This window comes from Muscardinus avellanarius (genome assembly GCF_963383645.1).
Source record: "Muscardinus avellanarius genome assembly, chromosome: 17".
In the NCBI taxonomy this organism is placed as follows: domain Eukaryota; kingdom Metazoa; phylum Chordata; class Mammalia; order Rodentia; family Gliridae; genus Muscardinus; species Muscardinus avellanarius.
The window spans coordinates 29491624-29504215 of record NC_137803.1 but is presented as its reverse complement, the minus strand read 5'-3'; the positions used below and the strand labels follow the sequence as shown (position 1 = coordinate 29504215).

At 43.3% G+C, this 12592-nt stretch overlaps 1 protein-coding gene across 2 annotated transcripts; it reads right to left on the bottom strand.

Annotated features, from left to right (window-relative positions):
- Positions 1-1839: 1839 nt before the first annotated feature.
- ATP5F1A (ATP synthase F1 subunit alpha) lies at positions 1840-11784 on the bottom strand (the record flags this gene model as incomplete). Of its 2 annotated transcripts, none has more annotated exons than XM_080714448.1 (12): positions 1840-1921; positions 2054-2204; positions 3062-3206; positions 3327-3434; positions 3823-4047; positions 4154-4305; positions 4973-5121; positions 5322-5488; positions 5717-5890; positions 8286-8455; positions 8553-8631; positions 11725-11784. In XM_080714448.1, 12 exons carry the CDS (start codon positions 11782-11784, stop codon positions 1840-1842), a joined length of 1662 nt encoding a protein of 553 aa, XP_080570574.1. The 2 variants fall into 2 exon arrangements, with proteins under 2 accessions (XP_080570574.1, XP_080570575.1); XM_080714449.1 differs by having other exon boundaries at positions 5783-5890.
- Between the last annotated feature and the right edge of the window lie 808 nt (positions 11785-12592).

Sequence of the window (12592 nt, the reverse complement as noted above, 5' to 3'; positions counted from 1 at the left end):
GTTTAGCTTAGTTTTTTTTTTTTTGGTGGTAATGGAGATAGAACAGGGGCCTTCTACCTCTGGACTACACTCCCGGACTATTTTATATTTTATTTGGAAACTAGGTCTGGCTAAGTTGCTGAGAGCTTAAGTAGCTGAGGCTGGCTTTCAACCTATGCAATCCTCCTGTCTCAGCCTCCCAAGTGCAGGGATTACAAGTGTGTGCCACCACGCCTGGCCACTTTTTTAGTTTTTGTGTGGTGATATTGGGGGTCATTCTAGCTCAGTTACATGCTCAGCCCTATTTTATTATCGTAAACAGGGTCCCACCCAGATACAGGGGACCTCACTAAATTGCTGAGGTTGACTGTGAACCTGTAATCCTGTTTCAGCTTCCCAAATACTAAGCATCCCATCCGCACACCTGGCTTACCCTCGCAGTTCAAAGCAATGTCTCACTAAATTGCTGAAGCTGGCCTCAAACCTGTAATCATCTGTCTCTTATAAGATTTGTGATTACAGGCATGTGTCACCATGCCCAACTGCAAAGCATTTTAGAATAAGAGTTGAGCCTTAAAAATCTAGCCCTGGTTATATCAATACTCAAGTAAAATGGGTAAAGCAGCATGTTTACACTGGAGATGGTGACACACACCAATAATTCTAGCTAATCAGGAGGCAGAAGGATTCCAAATTGGGAAACCAAGAGCCAGGCTTGGTGGAGCAGATTTGTAATCCCTGTACCTGGGAGGCTGAGACGGGAAAATTGCAGGTTCAAAGCTAGCCTTGACAATTTATAGAGAGGCCTTCTGCAACTTAGTGAGACTGTTTCCAAATAAGAAATAAAATCAGGCTGAGAGTTGAGTTCAGAGGTAGAATGCCTCTGGGTTTAATCACATGCAAAATTAATAAAAAATAAAAATACCCAGGCGTGGTGGTGCATGCTTGTAATCCCCGCGCTTAGGAGGCAGAGACAGGAGGATCGCGCAGGTTCGAAGCCAGCCTTGCTAGCTTAAGAGGCCCTGTTTCCAAACAAAAAAATATAAAATAGGTCTGGGAGTATAGCCTGGAGGTAAAAGGGTTTCCAGGAACCCCAGTACCACCAAAAAATAAATAAATAAAAACAAATAAATAAATAAAATAAGTAAGCTGAGAGCCGGGCATGGTGACACACACTTGTAATCCCAGTATCCGGGAGGCGAAGACAGGAGGATCTGTTTGCGGACAGCCTCAGCTACTTAGTGAGGTGCTTTGCAACTCAGGGAGACCCCGTTACAAAATAAAGAACTTTAAAAAAAAATACATCGGGCTTGGGGGGGGGGGCATAGCTCGGAGGTAGAATGCCCCTGGGTTTCATCCCCAGTACCACAAACAAGCCAGGTGTGGTGGCGCATATTTTTAATTCCCCTACTTGGGAGGTTGAGATAGGAGGACCACGCAGGTTCGAAGACAGCCTCAGTTACTTAGTGAGGCTCTCAGCAACTTAGACCCTGTTTCCAAATAAAATATAAAAATGGGTCTGGGAATGTGCCCCTGAGGTAGAAGACCCCTGGGTTCCATCCCCAGTACCACCAAAAAGACAAAAAATAAATAAGTAAATAAAAATTAATTAAGAAAGGCTAGGAACATGGCTCAGTGGTGGAACACTCCTGGGATTCAATCCCAGCATGAAGCAAAACCCAAAAAGGGACACATTTAAATAACACAACCCACAGAAAATGATCACACAGTATGAGACTTTTATTTTTGACGTGATTTCTGTACATCAGGAGTATGAGAGTAATCCTTTTACAAATGGAACCAATTTTACTAGAAGAAATGATGACAAAACCTAACCAGTATTTGATGTGAGCCCACAGTTTATGCTTCAAATCCAGCCAAGAAGTTTGTTACAATCTCTTTCAGCTTGGCATCTGACTGTTCTGAGATCTTTCCATCAGTCCTGTTTGGAAATAATAGCAAATCATCAGTTCCGACCTGGACCAAAAAAACAAATCTGACTACAGAATTGAAAAAAATGTCTTGACATCTTAATTTAACTGTTCACAAAAGAGGCCATCAATTGCATTCATACCTGATACTGCCCAAAAGGGCTTGGTGCTGGCTGATAACATGAGACAAGAAAGCACTCTCAAACTTTGTGATCTTGCTGGGCTCCAGCTTATCAAGATACCCCCTTACACCAGCATAGATAACAGCCACTTGTTCCTCAATAGCCATGGGGGCTGAAAATAAACAGAAGATCAAGTCAATGGCACCTTCCAATTATTACCACAACCCAGGCGTCACTTATTCTCACATTCCCAGTGACCTCTAACTACACTGAGCATTCCCCCCACCATCCTCTCCCCAGGAAATGGGAGCAGAATGCTTGAATAGAACCCATAAGCACTAGATATAATCTGGCAGTGTTTATACTTTTTTGGGTATAATTTGCTGAGATTTATGGCAGGGTAAAAACATACTAACATTCTTTTCTCTTGCAGTGGTGGGGGTAGAACCTAGGATTTCACACGTTAGGCGAGCATTCTACCACTGAACCACAGCCAGCTGGTAACACTATTTTTTTTTATTTTTTTGGTGGTTCTGGGGATGGAACCCAGGAGCCTTCTACCTCCAGGCTATACTCCCAGACCTATTTTATATTTTATTTGGAAACAGGGTCTCTTAAGCCAGCTAAGGCTGGCTTCGAACCTGTGCGATCCTCCTGTCTCAGCCTCCCAAGCGCAGGGATTACAAGCGTGCGCCACCACGCCCGGCCTGGTAACACTTTTAAATCAGCCAAATTCCATACTCATGTAAGTAAAGGGAGTAGGGAAATCTATTAAGTCCAAATTCCTGAAGGGAAGGTTATTTAATATTATATATACTTACTAAATAAGTCTTCCTGGTTATTAAACTCACAGCATTTACATTCAAATAGCAACAATGACTACAATTTAGTTAAGCAAAACAAGCATTAACTAAACTCAAAAGGGAGTATCTCTGCTAAAATATCCTATAATACGTGATGGTTCTGTAGGCCTGGAAGACCCTAATAGGCAATAGGAACGTGACCTAACAGGGGAGAAGAAAACCTCACCATACTGTCCTTGCTTCAGCAGCTCGGTCAGCCGCACACCACGACTCAGGAGCTGTTGAGTGGCGGCATCGAGATCAGAACCAAACTGGGCAAAAGCAGCAACCTCACGATACTGAGCCAACTCCAGCTTCATGGTACCTGCCACCTGAAATACACAAATCATTGGCACCAGAACTCAATGACATAGAGCACCATACAAAGAGTTGATATACTTTTAAGATTTTAAAAATCTCCCTCTTCCCCTGACAAAGTAACACAAAATTACCTGCTTCATAGCCCTGGTTTGGGCAGCAGATCCGACACGGGACACAGACAAACCAACATTAATGGCAGGGCGGATACCTTTATAGAACAATTCTGTTTCCAAGAAGATCTATAAAGCAAAAATATAATACATGCTTAAGGTCTAAAGTAAGAAGTCACCATTTCCTATTTTAATTCATGGTAACACCAAGAAACTAAAACCCACAACTGAGGAAGAATGCTAAAATAGTGGAGTTCCTCCTATTTTTGACAACTCAAATTGGCTTCCATGCCCTACTGCTGAATTAGGAGAAGCAAGTAGCAAGACTTTTACCAACCTAGTGAGACCCTGTTTCAAAATTAAAACAGGGCTGGGGGTGTAGCTTGGAGGTAGAATGGCCCTGGGTTCAATCTCCAGTAAGTAATAAAAAGGCACTTAACAAGTCAGTTCACCACTAGTCTCAACCAATGCCTTGAAATTACTCAAACCTATTTATACTTAATAACTCCAATAATACCTGTCCGTCGGTGATGGAAATAACATTCGTTGGAATGTAAGCAGACACATCACCAGCCTGTGTTTCAATGACTGGTAAAGCAGTCAAGGAGCCACCACCAAAAGAATCATTCATTTTGGCAGCTCTCTCCAGGAGGCGGGAGTGTAGGTAGAACACATCACCAGGATAGGCCTCACGACCAGGGGGCCGGCGGAGCAACAGAGACATCTGACGGTAAGCAACAGCCTGTGAGACAGAGGAGGGCTATGAGATTCACCTACTAAACAGAAACTATCTGTTACCTTCCACTATAATACAAATATAGAAGGGTTAAAAAAATATTTCCTTTGACCTGTTTGGATAAGTCGTCATAGATGATCAAAGCATGTTTGCCATTATCTCTAAAATACTCTCCCATAGAACAGCCAGAGTAAGGAGCCAGGTACTGAAGTGGGGCAGCATCAGAAGCAGTAGCTGATACCACAATGGTATACTTCATGGCATCTGAGGAGAAAAACGTTTACATTTTACAGGATTATCAAGTGACTTTATCAATCCACCTACTTTTATAGTAATAGGGATTGAACCCAGGGTCTTGTGCATATAGAGCATTGAGCTACAAACCCAGCCCAGTTGTGATTTTAAATTAGAACCTACTACAATAAAAATTACCCAAGTGGCAAAAAGATTTACTACTAAAAATCAATGGAAAGGGCAGGCATGGTGGCACATCCCTATAATCCCAATACTCACAAGGCTGAAATAGGAGGATCGCAGGCTTGAGGCAAGCCCAGTAACTTGCCTCAGTTAATTAAGGCCCTCTCCAAGTTAGTGAGACCTTATTTTAAAATACAGAATAAAAAATAGGACTGGGTGTGTAGCTCAGAGGTAGAATGCACCTGGATTCCACCCCCAGAACTGCAAAGGGTGCAGGGGTGGGGGAGCTCGGAAGGTAGAATGCCCCCAGGTTCAATACCTAGTATCAAAAAATAAGTATAAAAATAAAATAGGGCTGGGGATGTTGTTAGTTCCATAAATAAATAAATAAATAAATAAATAAATAAAGAAAGAAAGAAAGAAAGAAAGAGAGAGAGAGAGAAAGAAAGAAAGGTAGAGGCTGTTCTAAAATTAGAAGCAGTAACACTTAAGAGCAATAGGATTTCTTTAGTACCTGCATCTGTAAGTCTCTTCACCAACTGGGCAACAGTGGATCGCTTTTGACCAATAGCAACATAGATACAGTATAGTTTCTTCTTTTCATCAGTTCCATCATTGAAACGCTTCTGGTTAATGATTGTGTCAATAGCAATTGACGTTTTCCTTTAAAAAGAGGATTAGTAAGCATGTTACTTCACTTCAAAGGATTTCCCAACTAAAATTTTACTACGACTACTAATCTTCATATCACATTCTACTATCCTTACTACAGCCAAGGCTTTTACCATTCCAAAATGAAAACATAATCTTTGCTTAAGGCAAATTTTAGTTGGAACTTTCAAAATGCTTGAGTCTTTATTTACCCAGTCTGTCTGTCACCAATAATCAGTTCACGTTGACCGCGACCAATTGGCACCAAGCTATCCACAGCCTTAATGCCAGTCTGCATTGGTTCCCGCACAGAGATTCGAGGAATAATCCCGGGGGCTTTCAGACCCACTCGCCTACGGATCTTGGAACCAATTGGACCCTATAAAACACAATAAGCCATTAGTCCTAGTTACTCAGGAAGATAAGGTAGAAAGACTGTTTGAACCCAGGAGTTGGATATCAGTCTAGGTAACAGATAACAAGACCCCATCTCAAAGATCAAGAACAAAAAACATTACATAATTTTTTAAATTAAAAGGATCCCTCAGGAGAGGCAGTTTTTTGTTTGTGAGAAGATGCACCCACATCTAAAAAACATTAAACTCACCTTTCCATCAATGGCATTACCAAGGGCATCTACTACACGACCCAACAGCTCTTCGCCAACTGGAACATCCACAATGGCTCCTGTCCTCTTCACAACATCTCCTTCCTTAATTAGTTTATCATTCCCAAACACGACAACACCAACATTGTCTGGTTCCAAGTTCAGAGACATACCCTACACAAAAGACACAACCGAATGCCAATGAAGTTAGGGGGCTCTCCTCCCAATACCCCAATACCAGATGATATGCAAATAGCCAGGGAAGGGGAAATTCTTTTCATTTGTTTTCCTCAAGTATTTTTCCAACAACCAACTTTCTTTTCTTTCTTTGTGGTACTGGGGATCAAACCCAGCAACATTCTACCTGTGAGCTACACCCCTAGCGCTATTTTTTATTCTTTATTTTGAAACAGGGTCTCAGTAAATTGCAGAGGGCCTCACAGGTTGCTGAGGCTGGCCGCAAACCTGCCATCTTCCTGTCTCGGCCTCCCAAGTACTGGGGTTACAAGTGTGCTCCACCATATCCAGCTAACCAACTTTCTTCAGTTGACTTTAAAAATAGCAACATGTTCCTCTGAGTAACCTTAAATAACACTTTGATAAGCCTAACATGCTTGTCTTGAAAGAAATGAAAAAAGCAAAGAAACTGAACAGGTTAGGTTTTTTTCCAATTCATTTCCTTTGGCAATGGCACTTTTATTTTTGTAGAACCGGGGATGGAACCCAGGGGCATTCTACCTTCGCTATACTCCCTGCCCTATTTTTTATTATTTATTCTGTCTTTTTGTGTGTGTGTGTGTGTGTGTGTGTGGTACTGGGGGTGGAACCCAGGGTCTTTTCTATCTCTGGACTATACTCCCAGATCTATTTTATATTTTATTTGGAAATAGGGTCTCACTAAGTTGCTGAGAGCCTCACTAAATAGCTGAGGCTGGCTTCAAACCTGTGCGATCCTCCTGTCTCATGCTCCCAAGCACTGGGATTACAAGTGTGCGCCACCACACCCAGCTTTATTCTTTATTTTTTTGAAACAAGGTCTCACTGAGTTGCAGAGGGCTTCACTAAGTAGCTGAGGCTGGCTGCAAACCTCCTGTCTCAGCCTCCCAAATGCTGGGATTACAAGCATGTGCCACAATGTCCAGCTAGCAATGGATTTTGAGGCAGGTGATCAATATGAAACATTGAAAAGTGACCACAGTCGAATGGAAATATTAAGACATTTGATTAAGACATAAATCAGTCTTTTTAAAAAAATCTGTGAGGTCTATAAATGAACACCATAGAATACTATTTCAACAAAAACTCTGATGTTCAATATAGCCACATGGGGCTATTTAAATTAAATGAATATTTAAAAATCAAAATTCAGCTCCTTCATCACACTAGCCACATTTTACATGATGCTCAATAAATAAATAGTGACAGAAATAGAATATTTCCACCAGTGCAGAGAAGTTCTACTGAACAGTACTATACTCAACACTGCATCTTGTGGTACTAGGGGTTGAACCTAGGGACATTCAACCTCTGATCTATTTTCCCAACCCTATTTTATTTTGCTTTGAAAAAGAATCTCACAAGGTTGCTGAAAAGTTTTGCTACTTGCTGAAGCTGTCCTTGATTCTACCACAGCCTCCCTGGGATTACAGACATGTGTCCTCACACCTGCTTCCAACACTGGGTCTCAAAATGCTAAAAGCAGTCTGGGGATGCATTTCAGTAGTAGTACACTTGACTAGTGGGCACAGGCCCTGGATGTGATCCCCAACACTGCAAAACAAAAGCCAAAATCCAATTTCACCTTTCGAAGGCATATATACTAAAGAGAAGTGTTAATAACTTTACACAAGATCATCTCTTCTCTTATTTGTGCGCTTCGTAGATAGTCCTACTGCTCCAGTACACTCAATTATCCCTGCTTTCCCCACAGCCTAAAACTCCTACAATTTGTATTTCTCATTCTACTAGCCATCTAGGCTCCATTTAATACAAAGCAGACTTGGACCATCAGAGCCTGACAGCTACATCGCTAACTCACCTTTCAATACAAAGTCACCGATCAACTTTCCATCAGAAATTAATTCAGGTAAAATTATCAAATGCTTTTGCAAAAGATGGCCTTGAGCTGGGTGTGGTTGGCGCATGCTTGTAATCCCAGTATTTGGGAGGCTGAGACAGGAGGATGGCGGTTCACAGACAGCCTTAGCTACTCAGTGAGACCCTGTTTCAAAATAAAGAATAAAAAAATAGCGCTGGGGGTGTAGCTCACTGGTATAATGCCCCTGGGTTTAATTCCCAACACCACCAAAAAGTAAATGTGATCTTAACTAGAAAAGAACAAGCTTGAACCTCTTATGATTCACATTAAAGTTTACAAATTTTTTTACTTTGAGGCCAGTAGCTACAACTTAGTTTTCTAAGTTATTCTCTTTGCAATCTATAATTACAGTGAGAAATAAACCAGAGGCAAACTGAGCCTTACAAGTTTTCATATCTGACACAATCGTGTAACAAATGAATAACTGAAGACACCAATCCTAGAACCTGAATATCTCATTTTAAAATTTACCTTCAAGCCTGAAGAAAATTCTACCATTTCTTCTGCTTGAACATTCCTCAGTCCATGCACTCTGGCAATACCATCACCAATACTTAAGACACGCCCAGTCTCTTCAAGGTCAACAGAGGTGTCAGCTCCAAGAATTCGCTCTTCAAGAATCGAAGACATCTCAGCAGTGCCTGAGAGAATGCATTGTTATAGTAGTTTGATAGTAGTTATTTAGTCATGTAATCTTTGTAACTTTTAATCTTCATTTTATGTAAAATAATGACTTACCAATCTTCTGAAGATGGGTGTTAGAGGAATGGAGGTTCCTTGCAGCAATGAAGGATGATCCCAAAGCATTTTTGGAGACCTAAAGCAAGAAGACTGTTAAAAGCTTGATTAAAAAAAAAAGTCTTTGTAGCCGGGCGTGGCAGCGCACACTTGTAATCCCCACGCTTGGGAGGCGAAGACAGGAGGATCATGCAGTTTGAAGCCAGCCTCACTGGCTTAAGAGACCCCGCCCCCCCCAATATATATATATATATACACACATAATAAATAGGTCTGGGAGTGTAGCCCGGAGGTAGAAGGGTTCCATCCCCCCAAAAAAAGTCTTTGTAAAATGACAAGCTTAAACAAATACAGGCTTATCTGGATCAAATTACTGGTGAAGCCAGGCATGGTGGCATGCTTGTAATCCCAGCATTTGGAAGGCTGAGACAGGAGAACCTGGGTTCACAGACAGCCTCAGCTACTTAGTGAGGTCCTCCACAACTTAGTGAGACCCTGTTTTAAAATAAAGAATAAAAACAGGGCTGAAATGTAGCTCAGAGGTAGAATGACCCTGGCTTCAATCCCTATTACCACAGGAGGGAAAAGGGGGGGGGGGGGGAGGCAATCTAGGAGCAGGGCACAAGTCTATAACCGCAGCACACTTGGGAAGCTGGACTAGGAGGCCTGAAGGTTCCTAGACAGCTTCAGCTAAACTTAGTACTGGCCCCTGCAACTTAGTGACACCCTGTTTCAAAATAAAAAATAAAACAGGGCTGGAGGTGTAGCTCAGAGGCAGAATGGCTCTGGGTTCAATCCCAGTACCACCAAAAAAAAAAAAAAAAAAAAGAAAGAAAAAAAAAGGCAGTCTATGCCAATATAGTAGTAGGAAGAAAGTAATTGTGGGGGAGTGGAGGAAAAGTATGGGAACATATATGTATGTGAATGAACCATTATGAAGCTCATATATAATTACAGTGTACAATTATAATGCACCAATAGAAAATTTACAAAAGTAAAAGTCGAATGAGCTAAAATTTAAAAAAAAAAAGCCAGTCTATTTTAAAAACTTTAGTACACCTATAATCCCAATACTTGGGATGCTGAGACAATTTATTGCAGGTTCAAGGCAGCCTCAGCAATTTAAGTGAGGCTCTCAACAACTTGGTGAGACATTGTTTCCAAATTAAAAAATAAAATAGGGATGAGAGTGTAGCTAGCAGGTAAAATGTCCCAGTTCAACCCCTAGCACATACCCCCCCCAAAGTATGTGTATCTTTTCTTTTAAAGGCATCTAAAGGCCAGACACAGTGGTGCACACCTGTAATGCCAGTACTTGGGAGGCTGAGACAGGAGGATAGCAGGTTCGCAGCCAGCCTCAATAACTTAATGAGACTCTGCAATTTAGGGAGCCTGTTTTCAAATAAAAATTTTTTAAAAATAGGGCTGGAGGTGTAGCTTTCAGAGGTAGTATGCTTCTGGGTTCAGCCCCCAGTACCACCATCACCCCCCCCAAAATTTAAATAAAGGCATCTAAGAGCTGGGTGTAGTGGCACAGGCTTATAATCCTAGTAGTTGGGAGGCTGAGACTGTAGGATCACAGATCCAAGGTCAGTCTCAGCAATTTAGTGAGGTTTGAAGCAAGCTACCGAGACCCTGTTTCCAAGTAAGAAATAATTCGGTCTGGGGGTGTAGCTCAGAGGTAAAAAGCATCTGGGTCCAATTCTAGTATGCCAAAAAATAAATAAATAAATAAAAAGGCATCTAAGTATCATTATTTTAAACTTCTATTTCAATTGAGTTATGGAAAGTCTCAAAATGCTTTGTATCTGGAAACAGTGTTGCAGCCTGTAATCTCAGCTACCTGAAAGGCTGTGGCAGGACATATGTCAAGTTGGAGGCCAGCCTCAGTAATTCAGCAACACTACCTCCAAAATGAAAGAGCTGGGGAGGTAACTGCAGTAAAGAGCCCCTGGGTTCCCAGCACCCAAGGGGTTAAAAAAAAATCTTGCATCCTAAGGGATAAATCTGAATATATTTCCATTCTAAAAGAAAAAAAGGCAAATAAAACTGAATTAGCAAATAAATGCTAAAGTTAGGTTAGAAACTAAGAGGTTTTTAACTGGACTTTTTGACTGGAACAACTCAAAATCCCACAGCAACCTGGAACCAAGATCCCTCTATCTCCTTTACAGTTTGTACTGTGATGATTAATCATTTAGTATTCTGAAGCTATTACCTTCTATGGGAGCCAGATGAAAATATTTTAAAAATACTTTTTTGCTAACAGAAAACCAAGATGCTACCAGCAGTTGTGTTAGGGCAGCATAATGGCCAGTATACTTATCTTTCAAACTCAGATTATTTTAAAGACAACAGTAAAAGGAAATGTAAATGTGTTCACATATACTCTTAGGCTTTAAGGGAGATAGGTAAAGAATGGCAATCAATGACCTTTTCCAACCTTACATTCTACTTTATTCAAAATCTCAGTCGCTGTCTTAACAATTTCTCAAGACATCAAGTGGACAACCTAAGGATGAAATCTTTAAACATGTCAAAGAGCCACAAAGCAAAATTTGTCAGATCCAGACAATCTAGAAACTAGTTTCACTGCTGTGATAGTATCGGCCACACAAAATGCTTCTTTGCACCTGTCCTGGGTGGGCACCATCGTCTTCAGTAAGCAACACTAATAAGTGACCTAAGAAAATATTCAAAACACCACCTTTCCTTTGCTCAGAATTAACCTCCGAGCAGAGGCAAAATGCGGTGTCGCTGACCTTCATACAATGTCGGGCAGGGAACTGTCTGCAGTCCCCTGACCTTCGGTTGTGCGAGATCCGGACTATAAAACCGAAACGAGCCTCAAAGCAGGCCTCGAAGAACTAGCGCCCCAAGCCCTGACCTTCACCCAAGGCCCCTCCTCCGACGGCTCTCAGCCCAAGTCGGGAATCCTTGAGGCCCCGTTCCGGACACCAAGGTCACTGCCTCCCCTGCACCATTCTGCACTATTCCGCTCGGATGACGAGCAAAAGGGCCCCTCTGCAGCCCACGGGCCCGGCCGAGCAGCCACGGGTGCAAGATGGCGGAGCGTGCGACAGCCCCTCACCCTCCCTGCAGCGCTCCGAGCCGGTGCACCGCCATCCGCAGCAGCCCCGCGAGCGTCCTCCCTCCCGCCCGCGGCGCTCACCAGCCCGGCCCGCCGAGGGAGGGCGCGGGCCACGGCCGCGGCGACGCGCACGGACAGCATCTTGGCAGCTTCTCTCCAGGAGCCTCCTGTGCAGCCGCAGCCTCGGGACTGACTGGGACAAAATGGCCGAGCGGCGAGGAAGGTCAAGGCAGCCAGCCCGCCTGACCCGGAAGTCCCGCCCCCGCCCCACCGGATGCGAATCCACCTTGGCGCGGAGGGGGGGAGTGGTTTAATATTTAAGTATCTTTTTAAAGTTCGAACCTTAAAGTGCATGGTTAACCGTGTGTCGGAGTCGGCCCCGGCATTCGTGATACATTTATGATGGTCTTAACAGTCGACCTTGTGGTTGCCCCGGGAGACCACGTGAGTGGCGGGACCGGCCCGGAAGTGAATGGTGTGGGCGTCGCCCGGACGCGGCCGGCTGGACCGTGGAGGGCACCTGCGGTGTCTCTGGTGTCCAGCCGCGAAGGTGCAGCGACCGTGACCGACAGTCAGACCCCCGAGCGGCCACCTGCCCGGCGTCTCCCACCTAGCCGGCGAATCCGCAGGTGTCCATCCTCACCCAGACGCTGAGGCGGGGGCAGAGTTTTTAGCAAACCTGGACCATTCTACGGTATTTGATGTGCACTCAGGTTACGATTCCATCGAAAAGAATCCTTTTGAATTAGAAAAATATATATATTTAAAAATCCTAACAGTTAAGTCGGGCGTAGTGGCGCACGCTTGTAATCCCAGCATTCGGGAGGCTGAGACCGGAGGATTGCGGTTCGTGGACAGCCTCAGCTACTTAGTGAGGTCCTGTTTCAAAATAAAGAATAAAAAGTAGTGCAGGGAGGCCGGGCGTGGTGGCGCAGGCTTGTAATCCCTG